Source organism: Nyctereutes procyonoides, unplaced genomic scaffold, assembly GCF_905146905.1.
Source record: "Nyctereutes procyonoides isolate TBG_1078 unplaced genomic scaffold, NYPRO_anot_genome, whole genome shotgun sequence".
NCBI classification, from domain to species: Eukaryota; Metazoa; Chordata; class Mammalia; order Carnivora; family Canidae; genus Nyctereutes; species Nyctereutes procyonoides.
Genome location: NW_026575144.1, coordinates 6,064,376 through 6,089,924, shown reverse-complemented (window position 1 = coordinate 6,089,924; position 25,549 = coordinate 6,064,376). Strand labels below are relative to the sequence as shown.

Below are 25,549 nucleotides of genomic sequence, written 5' to 3'. Positions count from 1 at the left end.
TCAAATGGTTTCCTTTATTTTCACAGTGGGTATCCAAGCAGAGAGATGTGAATCAAGTTCTCTCCTCACTGATTGCTGCAAAATCTAACCATTCTGGTCTCTGAGACTGAGAATGTATTCAGACTCAAAGAATTCAAATACTCTTTCCATGGGACCACATTTGGGCACCACCCATTACATCTGCATTCCACTGGCTATCGTGTCACCAAGATGTTGTGTCACTAGAAATTTCAGTGAGAAACAGGAGTGATTGCTGACAAGTCGCATCATGTCTCCTACCGTTGTTTCTACCACTTTCATGTCTGTGAATGTACAACTACATGATTGATTGGTTCTCACCCAAGAGTTACTGCTCCTACGTTATTTCCATATTTTGTAGACTATGGTCTGATGGTATCTAACTGATGAGGTGCCTGCACAGGAGCCCAGTGAAAAACCATGCACCAAATTGCTTAAGTAAAAATACCCTGATTTAAAGGCACTATCAGCACGAGAGAATTTTCTAATCTAGCCAGCTTTTCCAGAAGTGCTGCTTTTCCAGGTCACCAGTGCCTTTTCTTGTTGCATACATACATCACCTGCTTTTTTTTTTTTTTTTTTTTTTTTTAAGTAGGCTCCATGCTGGCAGCCCAAGACAGGGCTTGAACTCGAGGCCCTGAGATCAAGACTTGGGCCAAAATCAAGAGTCGGATGCTTGGCCAACTGAGCTACCCTGGGGCCCCTACATTGCCAGTTTAAGATTTTATGTATTTATTTGATCGGGGGAATGGGAGAGGGAGAAGGAGAAGCAGGCTCCCCACTGAGCAAGAGGCTCGACAGACAACGATGATGTGGGACCATGGAATCATGACCAGAGCCCAAGGGAGATGCTAAACCAACTGAGCCACTCAGGTGCTTCCATTGCTTGCTTTCTAATCGGAAATTCAAGAGAGTAAAGTCTTCATCTGAAAATAAATTAAGTCATGAGAGATGGAGTAATCTCAGAATTTAGCATTTTGGAAGAAAGAGAGCACTCTGTATCTCAGAGTGCTTAATGAAACTTCTGTGGCTTTGGTCAGTCGCCTTTCTTGCTTTTCTTTCTGTTTTTAAATTGTCCTTAGCTTTTTCTTTTCTTTGTTGCGCTGCTTCTTCCTTACTTATACATATAACACAAACACATTCTCCTTGGATAACTTTTAACTCTATGTTTTTTATGCAATGGTCATATTCTTTTAGAAAAGAGGACTTATTGATACTTGTCTAGTAGTGTCCAATTAGGATATTTGATTAAAGAAATACCCAATTAAGAGAAAGCCCGGTAAATCTTTAGCTTGCAGAAAAGCATTCAATTCAGAAATGCTGCACTCATAAAATACTTCCCAAACTCAGGATTCATTTCATTTTATCCTCTGACTAGTAGAAGTGAATGTCACAGTGATGAAATTCAACCATAGAGTGAAAGCAAGTGTGAAAAAAAATTCTTAGAAACATTGGATTCTTGCTTATGAATCTCCATAAAGAAAATACTTGAGTTACCTTGAAACCAGTAGGATTTATGCTTTTTTATCCTTTGTATAATGCCAGTGTAGGCTCTTGAAATCTTTGATGATTTGCCAGGCATTGCCGTGGGAGAAACTTAGACCAGTACTTTCTTTAGGTAAGACTCCACTCGTACGCATTATGTAACCTGTGCCATGATCTGGACCACTCATTTCTGAAAGGCGTGGGAAGATGTTGGAAATCTCACTGTCTTTTCTCAATTATTTTCTATAGTTGTCAACCCCCTTCCATGGAGTTACAGGGAATATGCCTCTCAGAAGAGTGCCCCTATGACATCTCATCGGATGTTGATCTCGGTCCAGAGATTGTTCACAGATTTTCCCAAAGGCTTTCTTAGAGCTGCTTCTAAAGAAAAGATTGATCTTCATGATCTTCATGAACTACAATGCAATCAATGCAATCTTTCACTAAATTTCTGCCAGAATTGTCCAAAACCAAGATTATAATAAGCCGGTTAGGCTATGGACACCATTTGTATTTTTTCCCAATGCTCTACTGTATCTAGTGATGTAACTGTATTATCCAAGAGGAAAGGGCCAGATCCCACATCTACATGGTGGCATTGGAAACTCTGCTGACAGTATAGAAAACAGAGAGGACAGTCATTCAAGCTGCCTTGTTATGGAAGCACACGGATCCCCCATGACCAGCACCTCTAAAGTTTTGATAGTTTTCAGAAAAAGCTATGAAAATCACACACACGACATTTTGGTAGTCCTTAAAAAAAAGGAGGCATTTTATAGCTAAACAATTTTATTGGCTTTTTGTGAAATAAAAAACACGAAACAAACCACCATAGTTAAAGGCCATAATCAGCATCAACCAAATGAACCAGCCACTTGGTTACAGTAGCTGATAACAAACACTAGTGGATATTATTGCTTATACCCCAGGTTCATTTATGTGTCCATTATGTTTTGGCAAGATTACAATCACATGGGAACTTTGGTTGTATAAATTCAACTCTGACCACTCACTAAAAACTCAACTTCTATCATTTTAGGATGGGATATATGTCAATTCTTCCCGAGTCTTGACATTTATCCTCTCATTCTGTCTCCTTTCTCCTCCTGTTAATGATTTACAACACTATGGACCAAAATTTAAGGAAGATGCATTTACAACCATCCATTTCTACTCTACTGCCCTCTCCTTTACCATGAGGGGGTGATGCATTTCTGAGCCTCTCCAAAATCTTGGATCTGGTGTGTATCCACTGCCAGTAATAAATGTCCATCTGTAATCTGGGTAAATTTTCAAATGCGTATGGTTGTCAATAGTGGGGTTTGGACTCAACTGTCTCTTTTCCAACTTTCGAAAGCTAGAAAAAAAAAATCAACAACCTTTAGCATCCCCTGTTGACCTCCCAACAAAATCAGCCCCAGCCCCCGCCACACCACATCCCACAGCAGGTATGGAGCTGTGGCCTTAAAATGCCCCGTATGAGTGCTGTAGCATTTTTAATGTGTAGAGAAGCAACGGCTGCCTGCCTCTCTGAAGCTCCCCTGCTCAATACTTTCCGTTTTAACACTGAAAACTCAGAACAACAAAGGGTCAAGACTAACAATAGCACCATTTCCTAGACTCTTGGAATAAGGTTCCTGTCTGCGTTGGAGAATGCAGGGACCCCAGACGACCCAGCCTCCAGCATTACGCCTTCACAGGCCCCGCTGACCTTCGGCAGGGGTGGGTGGTCTGCCTCAGCCTGCTTCTACAGTGGCATGAATTTTCCCTGGGAAGAGTTAAAAATGCGTGTCTTACAAAGTGAAGTTGGCTGCAGGTAAGAGACCTGAGAAGCCTGTTTCCGTGGGTGAGATGTGACAAGCCTGCCGACGATTGGGACAAAGTCTGGGGATCCCTTCCCTTGCCCATTTCAGTTCAAGTCATTGAAGAATCTGCACGCAGAAGCATGGCAAGACCCAGGGACACCGGGAGACGCAAAGCCTCACACAGCCACTCAGACACTGGTGCTCTGAGGGCGTCTCGTGTGTTCGGGTCCCCCAGTGGGTTTGCCCCGGATACTGCTGGGATTTAATAAGCCCTTCTAATGATTATAAAGATTATCCTTTTGAATCTGGACATTTTAAACAACAGAAGACTTGATATCACTATATTTTACATGGCACATATAACCATATAATTACTAGCACTTACACGGCAAATATTGTAAATACACAGTCTTGGAGCTGACTTGGTAATTACACCAGTGTTATTCGGCAGAACAAAGATTAAACACTCTCTAACTTGCGCTTGGGGGAATTTCATTCCAACCCTGCACTTCACAACGAGAGGATAACCCTCTCATTATGTAATAATGCCTGGTGGTCATGTGGGCAAAGAGAATCACAGGGCGACTTCATGGTTAATTTGTGGCCTGTAAAATAAAGTAATACACAGTATTTTCATTTCAACAAAATACAAGAGACCATATAAAAATATTTTCCAATTTGGAATTTGAAACATGAAAGCTGGATTTTTTTTGTCTTCCTTTGTATAAAAAGAAACGAAGTGACGGACTAAAGTTTATTAAGCCTTCTAACAAAAAACATACACATAAGTTTAAGGAATGCCGTGAGTGTCAGCTTCCCTTTTTTGTCCAGGCTCATAGATGGGGAGCTTGTGCTTTGATCCCAACAAGGAGAAATGCACGAAAGTGGAGGAAGATCAGTGCCTGAAACCTGAACTACAACTTATCTCTAATAATAAGACTAATTTTACAGTAGTGCTTTTAACAAGTGGTGCGTCAGATTACTCATTTTTATCTCTTCCTCCTCAGGCGACTGCTGGAGACGAATTCCAGAAGCACCACTTTCGTCTTGAGTGATGTTTGTTTAGTGCAATGTCTTCCTTCTCCCGTTCTCTTTTCACTCGCTGGTAGTGGTCTTCTTCTTTCAGGTACCACACGGGGGGCCAGCGGTGCCGCTCAAAGTACTCCTGGTTGTCTGGTGAAGGAAAGATGCAGATGGTAACACCCGTCATTCGTGGATTGCTTCTACATTCTAGGTTCTGTGCCCAGCTGCTTCTCGTATCTGCTCTTGGACACCCTGTCCCGACAACCCAGCGTGGAGGGATTAGGGTAGGGGTAGGACCATTTGCAGATTGCAACACTCCAGTTTCGAGAGTTAGAATCACTTGCTAGAAGTAGCTGTGCACAGAGCACCTGAGCCCACGACCACTCGATTTCAGAGTGTGAGCTTGCCCTCGGCATGCCTCCTCGGATAAGGGTGAGCCCAGTGTGCCCTGTGGCAGGGAAGCCTGAACCCCACTCCACCCAATCCTCCAGCTATGAAGCTCTTCAAAAAGAGAACCCCAAACCAACAATTCTTTGGGTCATGCCTAGGCGTGTGACCATGAGCCTATTTTCCCTGAGCCGCCTGCTGCCCACAGACCTGCTCAAGGGCACAGAGGGTCAATGCTTCGTTCAGAGGCCATGAGAACAGGACAGCTGGGAACCCACAGTCTCACCTGCGGACTTCGATTTGATCTCCTTGCGGAACTTGGAACAAACACTGTTGTAGTTGGTGCAGATGTGGTGCAAACACCAGGCGGCCAACTGGTGGGCGTTGTGGAACTACAGGGAAGTGACCAAAAGGGAATCAGACTCCTGCTTTCTAAAGGGGGGCCACTGAGAAACAGTAAGCCACCGTTGGGGTGACAGAGATAAAGGGCCCGCGTGACTGATTCCATCAACCTCTTGTTTTGACTACACTGTTTTGACTTTGGCTGTGGCCCCGAGACCAGCCAAATATAGCGTTTGGCACACCTCTTCCTTACCCCTGTGACAGGTGCACCCAAAATACTCACTGTATCAAATCAGGAGCTGAAAGCACTCCTTGCCTCCCAGCCTCCCCCTGCACTGGCCCACTAGTGATAAATGACCGTGGCCTTTGGAAGGTGCCAGCCGGCAGCAGGGCAGCGACACTGACTCTGGTTAGGGAGCCTCAGCCTCAGCATGTCAGAGCTCGGCTTGCGGGGGGCCAAGGATCTGAAAGAGGAGACTGCGGACCGTATGACCGTCCGTGTACCTGTCCTTCGGTTACATAAGAGCGGGCAGTGTGGGCAGGGTGGCAGGGACCTGACGCTCCACAACATCTCCTTTCTGAGCAGATGCTTGGGGAGGTGGCAGCTGAGGCAGCCGTGACCAAAACAGACTCGGTGCTCAAAATTCAACAGTCACGTCCCATTCCTCCCCAAATTTGGCAAGTCTTCCCCCACCCCACACTCTGTCCTGTCCTTCTCAGACATCCATTCAGTGTGTTGGTCCTGAGGTTTCTTTGATCAGGTGGAACCTTGATACCTCACAGGCTGCTTCCTCTGGGGCCCACATCTCTGCTGAACAAAGGCCCATATAAAAGCTGAAGTCCTCAGAAAAAAACTCAAGAAGCTCTGAGAACTGCAACCTCAACCTCAACATTATAGACAATTTTTGCTGATCCTTTCAATCTCTCTCTTTCTCTCTCCTTTAAAGAGTTTATTTACTCATGAGAAGTGTTTCTTCAGAGAGAGGCAGAGACATAGGAGAGGGAGAAGCAGCCTCCCCATGAGGAGCTCAATGTGGGACTTGATACCAGGACGCCAGGATCATGACCTGAGCAGCCGCTCAACCACTGAGTCACCCAGGTGCCCCACTTCCAATTTCTCTTGGTATCAGATTTCTTTCTGAAAGTAAGATTAGGGCATTGGTGTCCTGGAGTTGGCTTGTACCTGCCCAAGACAGTCAACTGTGCACATATCTTCCCTACTCTGAGGTCAGCAATTTCATGATGTTAAAACTGGTCAGACAGGGGTATTTATACCATGAAACTGGAAAATGCAACAGATCAGGGTGCCACTGTCCCCAACCTGATTGTTAACTAAGCCCAGCATGCCACTAGGCTAAGGTCTAATGAATGAGCTAAGACATGGGAGGCTCCATCTTAAACTCTTCCTGCCAAGGCTTGTCAGGGCAGGGACCCAGAGCAAACAGACACAACTGCAAATCATTGCCTCAAGTAGACTGGCCTTATATGCAATTCTGGGTCATTTGCTTTTCTCCAGGAGGAATACTTACTGGAGAGAGCACAAGTCATGAACTGGGCCCCAGACCTGTTTTGAAAGACCTCAAATTCCAAATGTGAACAACCAACTTTGATGGGGCCTTTTGCTGATCCTACTGCAATAGGTGTTCTTTGTTGTTGGGTTTTCACTGTAACCTCTGTTAAGGTGTTTTTCACACTAGATTTTTTTTTTAATTTTTTTATTTAGTTATGATAGTCACAGAGAGAGAGAGAGAGAGAGGCAGAGACACAGGCAGAGGGAGAAGCAGGCTCCATGCACCGGGAGCCCGACGTGGGATTCGATCCCGGGTCTCCAGGATCGCGCCCTGGGCCAAAGGCAGGCGCCAAACCGCTGCGCCACCCAGGGATCCCTTCACACTAGATTTTAATAATGTTTGTTTCTATTTCTTTCACTGTCTATGATTGCCCCAAGGGCAGAGAATCTGCCATTTATAACCATGTGTCCTTTTGTCTAGCACGGTGCTAGATGTGTGGGGAGAAAACCACAAATACTTGTTGCACAGTAAGTCAAAAAGAGCAGGTTGCTATAAAGTCCTCTTCAGCCTTTTCCCCTTTTGAATCCGAGCCATTCCTATGGCCATGGGTGGAATGGCAACAGGGCCTACTACTTGCCTCCCTCCTCTCTCTGGAACTGAGAAAGATCCATTTAAGTCACCGGATCTAAGACTTAGTAAACCACAGCCCTCGCAGAGAGAGAGAGAACAAAGACAAACCCAGTGGGCTGGAGAGAGAACTGAAGAATTTTTTCTTCATTCCTTCAGGGTGTCACCTCATTGTCAAGGAGTCTATGTCAGGGACGAAGTAAGCATCCTGCACCCATGAGAGGGCTTCTACTCTTCCCTGCTCTTTCTTGAACATTCTCTCCCACTTGATTCTCAAAATAATCTGTAAGGTTGACAGGACCTGGGTTATCATCTCCATTCTCTACAGCTAAGGAAGCTGCGGCAGAGCTTAGCTTTGTACCTTGAGTAAAGTTATTCGTGACAACGCTGAGGCTGGATCTTGGGGCCTCTCTGGAACAGTGCAAGGGTGTGCCGCGATTATGGAATCACAATATTGATATTAACAAATACTGATTTTGGAAAAGCCCAAGAGAGCTGCAGTGAGATGGAGGGTATTACAGAGCTTCATGGAGTTCTAGAAACTGTCTGATCTTGGCCAATATGTGTCCAAGAATTCAAACAAGGAGAGACAAAACCTTCCCCTATCATGCCCCACGTTGTTCTCCCACATGTGAAGCTGGTGCCTCGGGGGACAATGGGGCTGGCGTGGGGTAGGGTCCTTGTTGTTTTCTCAAACGAAGCCCAGCAGGGTGAATGGTGCATGAAACGTGAAACTCTCAGATCTTCTCAGTGTACACAGGGCCCTCTGTGACTCAGTGGTGACATCTTTATTTAGACAGATGCAACAGCGGAATGTTTTATCAGCATTAAATGAACTGGTTGAACACATTTAAAAGGTGAAAGGCAAATTGTTACAGACCTGGGCCAATTCCAAATATGAGAGCACTTCCCCATCAATGCCCACACCACTCATCGCAGCCTTGGTCAGCTCCTGAACAGCATACTGCTCTAGAGAAGAGAGACAGAACAGGAGAAAGTTGAACCATATCCTTGTAAGCCAGACCTCTCACCTATAGAGTCTAGTCTGGAACCACCTAAGAGGGGAGGAATACGGGAGCCAGCTCTGGCCGCCATCTGAACTGAACTCAGAGCCCATTGTGATGGGTGGCCTTTCAGCATGGAAAGTTCTGGTCGCTGGCCATTGAACCAATGACTCTGGGACACTTGTTCACACTTTTGAAATAGCCAGAGCCCTCTAGATCTTTACTGTCTAGTACAGGAGCTATAGGCCACATGAGCTGATTGAAACTTCACTTAAAATTAAATAAAATTAAAAATTCATGCCCTCAGCCACATTAGTCACACTGAAGCGCTCAACAGTCTCATGTGTATTGTGCAACACAGACACAAAACATTTCCATCATTGCAGAAAGTTCTATTGGATGGTGCTGCTCCAGACCGTCCAGTGCCTTCCTAGAGTCCCCGAAATTCCTTAGCCTCTTCTTGTTTGACAGTTTGCCCACTCATCACTCCAATTCTCAATAATCTCTGACAGTGGAAGGACTGAGTAACAGATGAATGAATCCATATGGGGAATTACAAATGTGAATACAGATGTCTTTCTCAACAGCTGCAGATGGGTAACATATTGTTCAGCCTCTTAGACTCTAGAAACTGGGGGGGAACTTCAACCAGAAGTAACAAAAATCTAGTTGGGAGGGCCACTTCTGCCTGGGAGCTGTGTCCAAGGCTCCTAAGCTGAACTTAAATTGTGGTTCTGAGACTGAGTGGTCTCTTGCCTCTGTGTGGGCCCGTTCCCGCTTCTAGGATTGACATCTGTGGGGACAGGCTAGGCCCACATTCCTACCTCCTTGAGGTCAAGGCACTCTTTTCACCTCTAGCATTGTATCTGTTGTTCTAATCCAGTACATTGTCCCAGTTCTGCTGACCTTCTTCTGGTCTACGCACCTGCTAGTCAACACGCCTCTATCTGGTCAATACGATATCTGGATTTAATGGTTTCTTTGGCACAGCTTTCATCAGTTGGATTGACAAAGAACTATTTGAAACCACATTTTCCAAAGAAGTCATTGGGCTTCTTAATTTTAGGTAACAACTTTTCTTTTTATTCATTTAACACTTTGGCTTGCAAAAATCACCCCAGAAACTGATTTTTAAAAACTATGTTCTGGGCAGCCCCGGTGGCGCAGCGGTTTAGCGCTGCCTGCAGCCCGGGGTGTGATCCTGGAGACCCTGGATCGAGTCCCGCATCGGGCTGCCTGCATGGTGCCTGCTTCTCTCTCTGCCTGTGTCTCTGCCTCTCTCTCTCTCTAGTTGTGTCTCTATGAATAAATAAATAAAATCTTTAAAAAAAAAACAACTATGTTCTGATTAAAAACTACGTTCTGAATACTCTATACTTACCAAACACTATAAATAATTAAAGGGATCAGCTTAGGCAGCTGCATATTAATCACAGCAGTAACAATAGCACTTAATAACAAAAGGAAACATACATAGAGGTCTGCAGGTGACAAAAGAACCTCTCCTTGGTTCAGTTCCTTTCACGAAGTCAGTCTCATGTTTTTATCACCATATTTAATATTTAAACAAAAATGGCACTGAGTTCAATCACAAACCTTGTTCAACAGATTTGGCTCCAAATTGTTTCTATTAAAAAAAAATCAAATTCATCCTCTCAAAGGATAAATACTTGTACAAGCTGGATAGACCAATGGATCAGAACCCATACTTCTGAAAAAAGGAACTGCCCATCGCAGCCTCTTAGAGTTAACATTTAAAAAGCTGTTTACTCTTCTGGATCTGTGACTTCGGGTGTTTTGGTTAGTAGCATTTTTTAAAAAGTCCATAGCAATGCTTCAATGATCTCTTTCTATCCAATGGGGGAAGAGGTAAGGCAAGAAGAGGACTTTGAGCTCCAGTTGGATAAGTGTAGTAGAAACCTGGAGTCCAGAGAAATACCTTTTTTTCTAAAGACGCTGCCAAAAGGTCAAGTGCAGATATGACCAGTTGGTTTGTTCAAACATTCATTTTCATTTACTTAATGATTCAACAGTTACTTATTGGGAAGCTAATATGCTCAGACACTTTCCCGTGTGCTGGGGACAGGTAGGCCAATGCACAAAACTGGCACTACTTCTGCTTTCACGGTTAACAGGGGTCAGATAATGCAGTGACAAACACCCAGACTGCTAACTGACCCCTCTGGTAAATGAAGGTGAAGTTTTATATTTAAGAAAAAAGTATGTATATACACATATCCTATTTAGATCTGCTTCAGCTTAACCACTGAACAAATCCAGAAATGATGCATAAGATTTTGGGAAGTGAAGCCAAGTCCCCCTTTTTTTTCTGTCTCCCAAAATGCTCTTGACAATGTCAGAACATTTTCTAAAATAGCTTTAAAAAAACCACTTACATAATGCTTACTAGGTGCCAGACACTGTTCTGAGAACTTTATATATATCTTAACTCCTTAATCTTTGTAACAACTCTACGGTAGAATAACATGATCCCCATTCTAAAGAGAGAGAGAGGGAGAGCAGAGACAGAGTGGTTAAGTGTGAAGTCATCCAGCCAGTAAATGGTGGAGTTGGGATGTGAACCTGAGCAATCTGGTTCTGTAGCCTATATTCTTAACCACTGCCTCCTACTGTGTCTTTCTTGAAGACTGGGTCCGAGCACACATTATGGGGATAATATGGACATAATAGTTTTATTTTAAATTCCATGGCCCACAAATGAGGCAGAGTGCATAGACAGAGCATGGGTCTCAAGGGCAGGGGTCATGCATTACTCATCTTGATAACTGCATCCTCCTACAGGGCCTACCACAAAGTAGGTGCTTAAGAAATATTTGTGGAACTGAATTGGGTTGTCTGATACATTTGATCAATTCATATCACCCTGCACAAGACATCCTCTATTGGGTGATAAAAAATTATTTTTTATTTCCTGGAAATGTTATTTTTGTTTAAATGTGATTTTGATAAATTTGACAGTCAGGCAGTGCATGGTCCTGAGTCGTCAGACTTACCTGCAAGGGCAACCAAGTGTGGCAGGCAAAATCTGTTTGCCAAGGCAATTAATTCCAGTGGGTCCAGGTCCAAGTTAGGTGACAACTGCTTGGTATAAAGATAATCCAATACTGCTTGCATTGACATCTTGTTTATGTTCGGGAGATATACCTGAAATGTTATTTGAAAAGCTAAGTTCTGCAGAAGAAAGCAGTGGGTACATTTTCAAGCTTTACTGCTTATAAATATCCCAACCGTACGATTTGATATTGGCAAGTCTGGGACACCTGCTTTGAGGCTGCACGTAGAAGTCATTCGCTATTTACTGCTTTAAACACAACCGTTTGATTTGTAGATGACAAAAGAGTGGGGCTGCCTGACAAAGCCTGATTTGGAATTTTTAAATGGCTATTTGGACTTATAAATCAGACAAATGGGCTGTAAATGTATGATGACATTATGGGCTCTCCTTGCCAAGTACCTTCTAATACTCTATTGTGGGGAAAGAAATCTCCTGGGCAACATGACAGGTGTTGGGGGGAGCTGCAAACCCCACTGTTGCTGACACACGATAGAGCCCTGCTCTCTAAGATGTCAAAACAGAGGATGAGCAACCACCTCAGTTGCCACACTGACTGGCTTGATTCCAACGTTCTATCAATATATGCAAACACAAGATACACACTTCATTATTTTTCCTATGGTTGTGCCATAGATTCCAAATTTTTGGAATATTATCAGGTTATCAGTAGATTCTGAGAATCCAAAGAAATCTTTACTTGTGGGGGAACAGTAGGTTGGGTATGATAAACTCTCCTTTATAGGATTTACCTAATCTTGAGACCTCCTGAGCACTTGTAGTTCTTGCCAATATTGATACATGCTGGAGTTCCCTAGAGCCAGGGATGGATCAATGAGGATGTACACAGATTAGCAGCACACGGACTCAAACTAACCCCACAAGATGGGCCCTTGTATAGTACAGAACAGTATCGTTGCCATTGACTACTGGGATGATGATGGTGATACGGTAACCTGAATGGAAGGCCTATATACGAGGTTCTGTGCTAAGCTTCCCACACACATTATCTAATCTGATCCTTACATTCTCCCTAAGAGGAAAAACTATTATATTTGCCATTTTACACATAAGGAAATTGAGATTCATGGAGGGTAAGTCCCATGTTCAAGGTCATAGAGCCAGTAAGTGGCTGGGATTTGGACCTAAGGAGTATAATTCTAAGGTCTATGCTCAGAATCGCTGTGCAATACAAGAAACCCTTCATGGCAAGGAAGCAGAGGTTTGGGTCACAGTACAATAAAGTACCATATTTCACTAACAGTTTTTAAGAATTAGATTTCTAAGTTCAAAAGAATGAACAGTTATTAACTTCCTATTTCTGGTACTTAATAAACCTCCATACACCATATAAAGATAATAATCTATGTATTATATTTGATTATATCTGTATCACACATGATTACATCTATATTATATATCTAATCTTTCTCATTACATATGTATTACCTCCACAATCTACATGGGGCTCATGGCCAAGGCATTCTAGTGTCATGGTTCCAGAATCATTTAAGCTATAACAATCTGTATCATCCTCTTGCACAGCCACCAGCCACCTCAGAAAGAATATCCTTTCTTTTTTTTTTTTAAAGATTTTATTTATTTATTCATGAGAGACAGAGAGAGAGAGAGAGAGAGAGAGAGAGAGAGAGAGACATAGGAAGAAGGAGAAGCAGGCTCTATGCAGGGAGCCCGACATGGGACTCAATTCCGGGACTCCGGCATCATGACCTGAACCAAAGGCAGACGCTCAACTGCTAAGCCACCCAGGTGACCCAGAATATCTTTTCAGATAGAGATTTCTATTAATGTATCAAAGGGGAGGCCTCCAAACCATCCTATAAATAGTAAGAAAATCACATACCCACCTCCTTTCAGACATAGTCAATGAAAACAATTATGATTTGGTAAATAAACTGCATGGGTTATTACCATCAAGGATTTAACAACTGTCATCATTTCAAGTTTCTAGCATGACCTTGACAATAGACAGAACTTGGCAAGTAGAAACTCTTACTGATATTATTTTAAAATAAAGAAACCATAGTAGTATAATTAATTGCTAATCCAGTGAATCTCAGTTATACTTGCGTATATGCTTACATATGTATATGCTTACATACACATAGATTTATCTTATACAGATCATGATTGAGTTAGTAAAATTTTCTAGATAATTGGAGGTTAAGGTCTTAAACTTCAAAATTTGGAACATTTTGATAGTGAAAGCATATATATTTTACAAAGTTGTAAGTGCTAGTGATCATAAATATAAAATATCCTAGAGCTTTCTGTGAACACCTGCTCTCTCAGCTATGGGGATATCTGCTGTTTTGGAAAATAATGGCTTGGCTGACAAGGCCAGAGGCTGGTGCAGGCCCAGGGGCTTGTCACTAAAATGAGTGTGACCTTTGGCAAATCATTTACCCTCCCTGACCCTCAGTGTCTTCATCTGTTAAATGGTGTGTGCGGTGGGGGATTTGGAAGAGGTGATACCTACAGCTTTTTCTTCTTTACTAAGACTCTGGAGTTTGAAGATACTAGCATTTTTTGGTAAGAGTATGTTCTAAGTCATGGTAAAATGAACATCCTAAGTGAAAAGAAATTATTTCTGGCAGCAAAATGACAGACTCCTGTAAGCAGCCTTGCCCCAATACTTCTAATGTCTTTGGAGTGTTCTGATGTTTGTAATCCTTCATGACTTACTCTTTCCATCTTGTATAACATGATGCTAACAGTTTTTTGAAGGACAGCTTTCTTGGGTAAATAATGCTAGGGGACCTTCACAGTGAATGAGAATAAATTAATACCACATTCAGAACCTGTACCTTTTCTCTCATTTTCTTTTTAAAGTCTGTTTCTGTGATTTCAATGTTATATATAACAATGGAGAGACGTTTCATAGAACTTTGAAAAAATAATATAAATAAAGCTACATAAGAGATAGAATTAAGAATTGGCATCCTACCTGCTGGATCGAGCTTAAAAGAAAAGTCAGCAAAGAGAATATAATGCCATCCTAAACAACGTTCCATATTCCAGTTTCGTTGGTTTAAAATTTTAATTGTGAAGATCAGCTCAGACTATTAGGCTTATAATTAGAGACGGTCTCATAGAGAATGAGAAAGTATTTCAGATCCAGAGCATTGCTTACTACAACCCAGGCATGCATTTTTAATGAACCACTTGCTGAGTACCTCTGGGGAGAGAATTATGCTTACTGCTACATTAAAAGTAATGAGAAAAATATAAGTAAGATACAATGGCTTCTTAAATGACAAAAAAAATGTTAAAGTAACATCAATGTATATTTTATTCCTTTTTTAGATATGCATGAGAATTCTATTAATGCAAAAAAAAAAGGGCTGAATTTTGAGGGGAAGTCAGATTTTCATAGGACAGTAAAGAGTTAACAGATGCCCTAGAAAGGACAGATCCCAAGTGCCAATACAAGCCGTTTCAGTCATGGAATATTTACTGAGCATTTAACTGATGTTCCTCCCCACCCCCCATGACCTCTCTAACCACACTTTGCTAGTTTAGGAAGGGAACTGGGGGCTTTTTAACTTAGAGTTTTCAGAGGACAAAGATTTTTAATCCCTCATGGAAAGAATTTAACAAGAATTCTTCAGGACAACAGTCACTAATATTTCTTGAGCTTTGTATGTTCCAAGCAGCAAATTCTATGTTTTCACATGTACTCTCATGACTTATCTGCCCTTTGAAGAAGGTTCTCTCATTATCCCCATGTTACAGAGGAGGACACAAGGTTGGAGAGGATCAGTTGCTTGCTCAAGGTCAAGCCGAGACTAGGGTTCATAACAACATAACCCTTATAGTCTACATGGGAAATCCAGAGAAGGGGCAGGCAGGGGCACACATGTCAACAGCTCATGGCATTCTTGATACATTGGCTAAAGGAATTTGGCATAGACCTCTGGTTGCTTGGGTTCCATGGTCTCTGTCTTCTAAGCTGGGTAAAACCTCTCCATACCCATGAAGCCTTAGCTACAGTTCTAATGCCCTAGCCTTTCTAGGAGGGAGTGCTAAACAGGTGGCCTCTCCAGGAGAGGCTGTTAACCATATATGTGTGCATTCACATTCACTGCCAATTTTTTGTTTTGGTCACCTCTCCTGCACATTTTAATCTGGAGACGATTACGGTCCATTCTGGGAAGGGATAAAGGGGATTAGCATTTGTGAGGTCAGCTCTGACAGTGTCCCTTTGTGCCTGGGTTCCTGACCTTGATCAACGTCTCTGCTGGTTAAAATGGCAAAGCACTTGCCGCACAATGAGCACACATTTCAGTGAGCTGGAAAAATAAGGGAAGCAAGCTTCCAGGCCCTTTATCTCTGGAGATTACTCAAGTAAGTGAAATGCCATTTGGATGAAGTTTTATTAGTCAGTGGCTTCCCCAAAATTTCTCGGAAGTAAGAGTGAAAGAGTAATAACACTACTAACATCAAAATAAGACGAATGGAGGCTACATTTACTTAATGCTCACAGGGTGATTTGCAAGTATTGACCTTTACACCTCACTACCACACTGTGGGTTATTATCATGCTTTCCAGATAGGCAGACTGGAGCTCAGAAATGTGGTTGCTTGCCCAAGACCACACAGCTTGGAAGTGGAGGAGTTGGGACTTGAGCCCCACATCCTTCACTGGGCAGCTTCCACTGTGTAGGCAGCTGTAGTCTCAGTGACACGGCGACGCTGAAACCCGTCTGATGGCACAGGAAAGAATTCGTTAGTTACAGCAGAGAACTGATTCATAAAGGCTGGTAGACACCAAGAGAGGTCATCGGAATAATTCTAACACTTTTTGCCTCACACAGCAGCCAGCGTTTTGCTGGGGGTTGGTTTAGGAGCAGCTGCAGTTTGTTCTGGAAGCAGGAGGTGGCCTAGTGACCTGCTCTGCCCCAGCCTTCCCCGCTTGTGATTCTGCTTCCCTACTTGGGGATGCAAATGCAGGCTCCTGGGTCACAATGGGAGTGCTCAGATTTCTGGTGTGAGTGCCCCTTTCGAAAAGTTAGCTATTGTTTTCTTTATTTCTTTTAAAAGTGTGGAGAGATGCTGAGATATGCAAAACAAAGCTCTTAGGACAATAAACTTGATGGGGTGTCCCCGTGTTTTTTTTAAAAAAGATGGTTAAAAAATACTTTCGAAACTCAACAAAAATGCTTGCTCTTCTAGACTAAAGTTAGAAGTGCTTGATTGGAATTTATCTTTCTTTTCCAACCGAGTTTGTAAAAAAGATGAACATGTAGGGTCTTCAAGATACTGCTCACTCTGCTCTAAGAATATCCTTCCTCTGGAGACAGGGCCAGTGTCGGAGAAGTGGCTCAGTGGCTTCCACTAGACTTAAGAGAGGAGTGTTCAGAGGAGTGATCATTTGCTCCATTACTGTTTCCTTCCAGGTAACAAACCCTTGGAGGAGGCAAGTCAGGGCAGAGCCTCAGCGAGTGTTATAGCTCAAGGAGACCATCAGCGCGTCCCGGTCCCTGACCGGGCAGGGCAGAGGAGAAGACTGCGGCCAAGGATGTGGCTTCTTAAGGTCGTTGTCTGGGCAGGGGCTCAGCTGAGCCCAGGACTCCCATGATTGAAGAAGCTTCTGGAAGACAGATTCTGCCCCTATTGTATATGATTTTGATAGTATCTCGCTTGGTGACATTTGTTAAAAGGTATAGCTGATCCTGTTTTACAAATGAAAGCAGTGAGCAAAAGTCAACAGCTCCTTGTAACTGCAAAATGAAGAGGCACTTGATGGGATGAGCACGGGGTGATATGCTATATGTTGGCAAATTGAACTCCAATAAAAAAAAAAAAGAGGCTAACTGACACTTCAACACTGCCTAAGGAACTCGTTCATGGAAACAGTTGAAGAACTGAAGTCATCTGGTTAATTAAACACACACACGTTCATGAAGATACCACTTAGGCTTTTCAGAAGGCACATACCTCGCTGTTGGCGCTTTCCACAAATGAGCCCCCAAACATGGCAGCCATCCACCTGCAGCTACAGATCAGCAACGGTTTGTGGGCGCTGATGGCTCCATCATCCAACCTAAATGTCACATCTGCCCAAGGATTGAGGAAACATAACCGTGAGCCAGCTCCGCTGAGTCTGCCTTGTTCATCAACCTACATCTCATGCTCCTCTCTTCCGTATCTTTCCTTCGTGATTTTGTATCAACCTCCACCTCTGGAACTGCCAATTCCTTCTATGCATTCCAAGGATCAAGGGGTAAACATTTAAAATTGCACCTAAGATCCCAGCACAAATTCTCTGAACCATACAGTAACACAAAGGAAAGGAATATTTTTCTTTCTCCATACTCTGAAAAATTTCAAACATAATAAAACAGTGGAAGAAATAGTACATTGTTAATATTTTGCCTCATTTGCTTTAGCTTTATGTGTATGTGTGCATTTGTGTGTAGATAGTGAATACGTGTGCATACGTATATAGACATGTATATTTGGATATATACCTATTTGTGTAGACATTTTTTTAAATTTTTTTTATTTATGATAGTCAGAGAGAGAGAGAGAGAGAGAGAGAGAGAGAGAGAGAGAGAGGCAGAGACACAGGCAGAGGGAGAAGCAGGCTCCATGCACTGGGAGCCCGACGTGGGATTCGATCCCGGGTCTCCAGGATCGCGCCCTGGGCCAAAGGCAGGCGCCAAACCGCTGCGCCACCCAGGGATCCCTGTGTAGACATTTTTTAACAGCATTACACTTCAAACTATCAAGAGTTTTCTAAAAATAAGAGCATTCTTCTAGATAATCATTATCACGTCTAAGAAAATTAGCAATGATTCCCTAATATCATCCAATATCTAGTTCATATTCAAAATTTTCCAGTTATCTCTAAATTGTATTTAGTTTTTTTTTTTTTAATAGACAATCCACTTGAAGCTCCACACTGTATTTGGTCATTATGCCTCTGCATTAAGGGGAAGGTGATTCAATTCATTTCCTTTAAGGTCCATTGTTTAATTTACTGCAGGTTTGTAACACTGCTTTTCATTAGCTTTCAGGATGGCTTCTGTTTCATGATGGTCAACTTTTCAAGTAAGTATTATTTATAAGCTTTAAAATTATTGAACAGACTCAGTAACTGATGACTAAATGTATAGTACTAAATGTGTATTATCATGACAGGCATTATGAAAGATAAAGGATGAAAGAGAAGTGTCCACATAAGGAAAAGTCAGAAAGTTAAATTTTTACAATGAAATACACACACACACACACACACACAACACACAAAGGCAATTTCAGAAGTTAGTAAAAGTCTGTAAAGCAATTATGTGAAGATGCTGTGGGCAGCGGACAACATCGTTATCAAGGACAAAGAAGAGGAGAGGAAAATATAGAAGAGCAGGGTAAGGGAGTGTGGGAAAGAAAAGGAGGGGAGGTGGACAAATGAGGCACTCCTGATAGCAGGAGAGTTGCCAAAATCACCTCAAGGATTTCCAGGCCAAAGGGTCAGTGGAGAGAGTAGACTTGGTCAGGGAAAGGACCCTGAAGGGGAATTGTGAGCATCAAGCCAACTGGCTCTGGGGCTGGCTCTGGCTCAGGGGTCGTGTGGCCTAGCTACGAGAAGCACTGGTGCTTTAGAGGGGAGCTTGCGTGCAAATCCTGGCTCTACCGTTTACTACCTATATAACCCGGGGCAAGTTACCTAACCTCTCTGTCCTTCAGTTTCCCCATCTGCAAAATGGAAAAACATCTAGCTCTTAAATCTGATGAGAATTAAATAGGTGGATATGTGCAAGCTAGAGGGGTACACGAAAAAAATAAGCATTTATACATGTTAGTGATGGTTATTCTCTCCCCTACTCATGTATGGCTAATGTTTGATGAAACAAGACCAAAGGGATCGATGCCTTTACCATTGGACCCACTTACCTGAGAATGTCCCTTTGCTGAGACACTCTTTTATCCGATTGGCCTTCCGGACATGAAATGCTTTGGTAATCTCCTGGTTCATGAAGGCTTCCTTGTTCATGATGTTTTCCACCATCATCCTCAGATCAAACATCTCTAGAAGCTCTGCAATCTGAGCCAGGCCCACCAAATCCTTCTCCTTCTCATCCAGTTGTCCCGTATAAAGGAACTGGAGCAGGGTCCGAAAAGGGCCTGGCTGGACGGATGAGTCCATTCTGACCACGGTGATGGGGCTCAGCCGCTTCGAGACCGGATTGACTTGCATCTCCTTGTGCATGTCAAGGAACCCCTTGCTCCAGCCTGACAAAGTCTGCGTCTCTGGAATTGAGCTCTCAGCTTCCAGCCCCAGACTCTCCTGTAGGGACAGGCTCTGGCTCGAGGACTTCCACTGACTGGTCTGAAGTGTCCTTGGGGCACCTTCCTCCCTTTCCTCATCCGGGTTAAGGCTCAATGCCTGCCCCTGGAAATCCCGGGTCTGCTTCTCTTTCTCACCAGCTCCTTCACTTGAATTTGGGGTTTCTTCACATTCCATTAAAAAAAGATCATAAAATTTGGAAGAGGAGGTAGCGAGGTAAATTCGATGTGCAAAGATGTGCTCCTGGTCCTGAAGGATGAACAGGACATCGGCACACAGAGGATTGTCCAGTAAACAGGCAGCTTCGCTCGTCCCCGTGGAGGGACATTCTGGAACTTTGATGACTGGTGGAGGGGCTTTTGGAGGTAGGAATGGTGCCTGAAGTAAAGGTTTCTGAACTTTCTTTAGGTGAGATTTCCAGAACTGCAGGTGTCGGCGAGAAATCAGCGCTGCTCGGATTGCATTGTCAAACACATCCTTGATGCCGAACTGGTCAAATACGCTTGTCTCATAGTATGGTATGCCGAGTTCCTTGGCAACCTCTCGGCCTTTTTCTGGGGGCAGAATATCCCCTCTCTTTATGGGCCTAGAATAGAGGATTTAAAAAATTATAATCAGCCTCATTTTATTTTATTTTATTTTATTTTGTGGGTGGGGGTGCACCGTTCCGGGAAGTACTGCAATACCAGGTCGATGCGCGGAGTGGATGGAGCAAGCTCCTATTCCATCTCCCTGCTCCAAAAATCCATTTAATATGTTGTCCTCGGATAGAGGATGTATCAGATACTAAACTGATAAGAACAGATACTACACTTGATCTTAGCCAAAAGGCTGGGAATCAATAATCAGCCTCATCTTAGGAAAAAAATGGCAATGAGGGCCTATCAAAGTACCTGACTGAACTGTACCTTTAAAGTCCTAAGCATAGTTTAAAAAATTTTTATTTGAAGATTTTTATTTATTTATTTGAGAGAGAGAGATGGAGTACGAACTGGGTGGGGAGGAGCAGAGGGAGAAGCACACCCCCCATGAGAGGGGAGGCTCCATCCCAGGACTCCGGGATCATGACCTGAGTTGAAGGCAGGTGTTTTACCAACTAAGCCACGAGGTGCCCCTCTATGCAGGCTTTTAAAAAGGCTCTTGAAAAACCTATCAACCTTAAGTCTTCCAAATCTAAAGGATTTCGGCCTGCAGGAAAAGAATGCTTTCAGCAGTAACTACAATAACTGAAGTATCAGCCATTTACTAGCTATATGGTCCTGGGCACGTTACTTAAACTCTTTAAGCCTCAGTTTTCCTATCTGCAAAATAGGAATAATAATAAATATCCACATTTTAAAGGGCTCCTGGGTAGTTGAAATGAGACAATATGCTTAGCATGGGACCTGGCCCACAGTAAGCAGCTAACAAATATCGGCCGTTCCCACAATTACCACCATCACCACCTTCATCTTTGTCACCAACACCTTATGCTTACATTTTGCTTTACAACTTTGTGACGAATCCATATGCTTTTTCTCATTTGAGCCTCACAATAATCCTACAGGTGTGATTTTTCATTCCACCTTTGGAAGAAACTGAGAGGGTTTAAAAGGCTTGCCTGAGGTTACATTTGCAAGTTGCCGAGAGGCCTGTCAAGCAATTAGGTTCTAGAATCCCCTAGTTCTAGACTGGTTAAATGGTCCACATCCAACAGCCCATTAGGTCCCTTCCATCACATCTGTGAGCCTCCTTTCACATCTAACTGCTTCTCTTCTCTTCCATGTCTGCAGTCTTACCCTCATCCTCTTTTGCTTGGACTAGTGCATTAGCCTGTATTCAGACTCTGCACATTTTAGCTCACAGAGCTCACTGCTGCATGGGAAATCCTTACATAACACAAGTATGACTTTAGGCTGGGATTCTTTTTAAAGATTTCCTCTGGATCCACAAAGCCCATGGAACAGTCTATGGCCTTTAGGCTGGCACACAAGGCCCATTACAATCTAATCAAACTCAAGGAGGCCAAACCTTTGGACGCAGTGTAAGCAGAAGAGTGCCATGACTATAGTGTAACATGGTAAAAGACAGATTCTGGAACATAAACAAGATGTGATTTGTTGTTCTCCTCCTCACAGACACACTCTGGATTCTGGAAGATGCAGAGGTGACAATCCCTTCTGTAGATTAGCTCTGAGATTTCATGAAGGAGGCGGTATTTGAGCTAAGCCTTGAAGAGTTTTACCACTTAGTGATTTTCAAGTCAGTCCCAGGAACCAGGAGCACAAAATGCCTGGAAGAGCCAACCTGGAAGTTCAGCCTTTCTCTCTGCACACCCTTCTGCTTTTTCCTTGCCTTCCCTCCAGGTCTCCAAGTACAAATTCTAACCAGTCTTATATTTCTCCTAAGACCAGTCTTCCAGAGCCCTAACTCTCCTCCAGCCTTCCACATGCCTGTGGTTGTGAGGCCCCACTATCTTAGCCTATTCTTTCCCACAGAAAGTTCTGGATGCCAGGGGCAGTCTCTCTTCACCATGAGCCTCTCTGTGTGGCTTCTAATATGCAATGCCTAGTCTACACATTTAATAGGACTGTGAAAATTCAGCTTTCAGGGTTTTCAGAAAATTTATCTGAAATGCATCAAGAACATCAGAAATTGTCAAAAGGAAGTACCATTTGCTTTTGCTCTGAGTGTAAAAAGCTGTCTCGACGAAATTTTTGTAATAAGCCTATTAGGCAAACATCAAAGGAAGGTATTAATATCAACATTTTTGGGAAACCCATGCTCTTCAGCAAAAAAATTAGTAAAACATAAAATATATATAAAACTATTTTTTATGAAGGGAATATGGAGGGGGCATGGGATTTTTTTAAAAAGATTTTATTTATTTATTCATGAGAAAGAGAGAGAGAGAGAGGCAGAGACATAGGCAGAGGGAGAAATAAGCTCCGTGTGGGGACCCTGATGTGGGACTCAATCCCTGAATTCCAAGATCACAACGTAAGCCAAAGGCAGACGCTCAACCACTGAGCCACCCAGGCATGCTGGGGGCACAGGTTTTTAAAAACTCTTATTTCCCCCTCAAATTGGTACCCACGTTTTCTACAGAGTCAAACAAATACTTAAAGGTGATTTTTAAACTTGTGACCCTTTAAAAACATAACTAATAGAGACATTTATAAAACAGTGTTGCTGTTTTGCAACTATGGGTCCATAGGATTTTTAAAAACTAGACACTGGCGTTTTGGGAATGAAATATTCTCAGAGGTTGGACTGAGGAAAATGAGAAGACTAGGCTGTGTTTATTTGTATGAACCTGATATTGCTGGGGCCAGGAACTGTGGCTAACCCATCCCAAATGTTCATTAACTTTATTATAATAATCATAATTTCAAGAATGACATTATAAGGAGTAACCAATATTTTGTTCAGTGTTTTACAAATTTCAAGGCACTTCTATTCATACCATGTCACAGTGGAGGAATTCGCTTCCAGCACTGGCCAACCATTTTACAAAAATGGGTTCCTTACCTAAGAGGGGATGGGACAGCTAGCATGAAAAGGGTCAGGATTAACAAGCTAACTTAAAGCACATGGCTGATTGATGGGATCCCAGAACCACTGAAGAGCACAACCTGAGGCTACAGAGACATCTGTTACCTCTGAATTTGAATTTGGCGAGCACAGCAAAATACTGAGTCCCTTGGCTTACCTCGCTAAAGGGCGTCTGGCTCGATTAACAGCTTCAAGATCAGCATAGCGGAGATCTAGCTGGCAGCCAACTAGAACAACAGGTGTGCGAGGGCAAAAGTGCTTGATTTCTTGATACCACATGGTTTTCACATGATTTAGGGAATTGGGATTAGCGATCGAAAAACAGAGGACCACAACGTCAGACCTAAAAGGAAATCACAAAAGAAGCTGGATTGCCTTAAAACTTTTTTTTTCTTTTATCATTATGGTTCCTCCCCCTCCCCCATCCATCTAAGACTATACCATGTCATAATAACAAAACAAAACAAAACACGGGTATTAAAATACATCTCGGAGTCATGCAAACAGCCTGAGAAGCCCCCACATTCCAGCACCAACACAGCCTGAATTTGTTTTCAAACTGCACTGCAGAACACCTATGTATTGAAGTTTCCAATGATGTTATTTTACAAGATAGATGATTACCCAAACTTGATTCAGTCCTGAAGCCACAACATGCTGAACTATTTCTGTTTGTCACAAGAAATAGTTTCAAGATAAAGTAAAACAATAAACTACCTTTTATCAGTTTAAACGTAAAGGCAATGATGACTCAAACCCAATGAGATAAAGCAAACCGTTTAAACATTACTGAAAACATAACAAGTATTTGCTGTACAGGGCCAGCAAATACACAGAAGGATTTCTGCCCTTCTTCCCACTTCAGTATACATGTAGAGAGCACAACCACTTATCTGTTTCTGAAAAGAAAATGTCCTGAATTTGCAGGGATTTTGACTCTCTACTAGGTAGATGGCAAGAAGGTCGTATTTAACAGAAAGCCAGCAAGAGTCAGGTGGATGACTAATAAGAGAATGTTGGAAGCAGATTTCTCAAATGTTACATATGACACACAGCAGGTAAGTGGAGAAAAGAAAAAAGTACTTTATAGTCAATTTTGACATAAGGATCTTCTATTTTTATATAATAACTTACCATTCTAGAAGCCAAAGAACCGTTTTTACAAAACAGTTGTTCAATTATGGTGTCTGACAGCTGCTAAATGGTATCTTTAATAAGAATTACAAGCCAATCATTCTAGGTCAAAATATACTGAATGGTGACTTTGAAAACATTGAGGCAGAAGAACATAAAGAATAGGAAAAATTATGCCCAAGGATTCAAGACTATCTTGCAGCTAAATTCAGAAATAAACTCTTACAATATTATTAGATGTTAATTTATTGCCTTTATTGTTTATGTAATGAGAAGAATCAAGTCGATGAATCAAAACACCTTCTTTTTAAATCATTAATGAGCTTTCCCCCCTACATATCAATGAAGACAAACAAATATATCCAGGCAACCATAAAATTTCTAAAAATAATCATTTGCAATGCAGAAAACTGCAGGGTGCTTACATTAAATGTAATTCACAAGTTGAGTCTTTAAATTTATATCCCAGAAAAACTGCACCAGACCACAGCAAATAGAGGGGAAAATCCCGAGATTAAAATATTTACAAATTATAAAAGAGGACCTAGGACTCAGAGTAGATGAATGTATTAATCTGCATGTTTAGAATGTCCTTGAAATAGATATTATCAGAGATTCATAGACACTGGAAAATAGATTATGTGTAAAAATATGCATAAATATATAAATGAAAGGGAAGCATGTCTTGTCTGTGAGATTCTGATTTAGTTAGTGGAATATTCTGTGCACAGCCTTACTTCTAATCAGCATAAATAACGGTACCCAGGAAAGCCAAGAATGCTTTGAATTTTACATTTTTTAGGAGCTGAGTTTTCTATTATTCATAATCCTATTTATATAGGATATCTGATGCAGCTCTGCTCTAAGCTTCATCCTGATCATAAAACAAAGCCACCATGAATTTTGGCACAGTGAGATTAACATGGCAATCTGTGAGGTTCAATATTATAGAGAAAGAATTGAGGAAATGTATCCAGCACGTAAATGTGGGATAGCATGTATATGCATAAAATTGTTCTAATTGGTGCCTATTTCCATATTGAAGCACATGGCTATAAAGGAAATATTCTCAGAGCTTAATTTATATGACAGACATGTAGCTAAATGTCAATTCTGTTATCTAATTTTATGATACAGCATGTGAGGTTTTGAAATCAGAGCTGGCTCGGTTGCCAAGGTTACCGTGATAACACTCATGCCACTGAACACATACTAGTTACTATTCAGCTGACCTGTAAACAAGTACAGACAGGACGTTGGGGGTTGGAAAAAATGGAATCTCTTGATGGTAGTAG

At 42.3% G+C, this 25,549-nt stretch overlaps 1 protein-coding gene and 1 non-coding gene across 13 annotated transcripts in view; both read right to left on the bottom strand.

Annotated features, from left to right (window-relative positions):
- Positions 1-2,280: 2,280 nt before the first annotated feature.
- Positions 2,281-25,549, bottom strand: part of RHOBTB1 (Rho related BTB domain containing 1) — a 118,063-nt gene continuing 94,794 nt past the window's right edge. For all 12 annotated transcript variants that reach the window (XM_055308867.1, XM_055308876.1, XM_055308865.1 and 9 more), the window contains 7 exons: positions 23,278-23,463; positions 19,193-20,172; positions 17,237-17,355; positions 11,217-11,367; positions 8,079-8,167; positions 5,005-5,110; positions 2,281-4,481 (listed from right to left, as the gene is read on the bottom strand). In XM_055308867.1, coding sequence (XP_055164842.1) covers positions 4,312-4,481; positions 5,005-5,110; positions 8,079-8,167; positions 11,217-11,367; positions 17,237-17,355; positions 19,193-20,172; positions 23,278-23,463 — 1,801 coding nt within the window. In that variant the 3' untranslated portion in view covers positions 2,281-4,311. The remainder of the gene's footprint in view (positions 4,482-5,004; positions 5,111-8,078; positions 8,168-11,216; positions 11,368-17,236; positions 17,356-19,192; positions 20,173-23,277; positions 23,464-25,549) is intronic.
- Positions 20,239-20,429, bottom strand: LOC129499269 (U2 spliceosomal RNA). Its single transcript, XR_008662325.1, has one exon. It is a non-coding gene; the product is annotated as a U2 spliceosomal RNA (small nuclear RNA).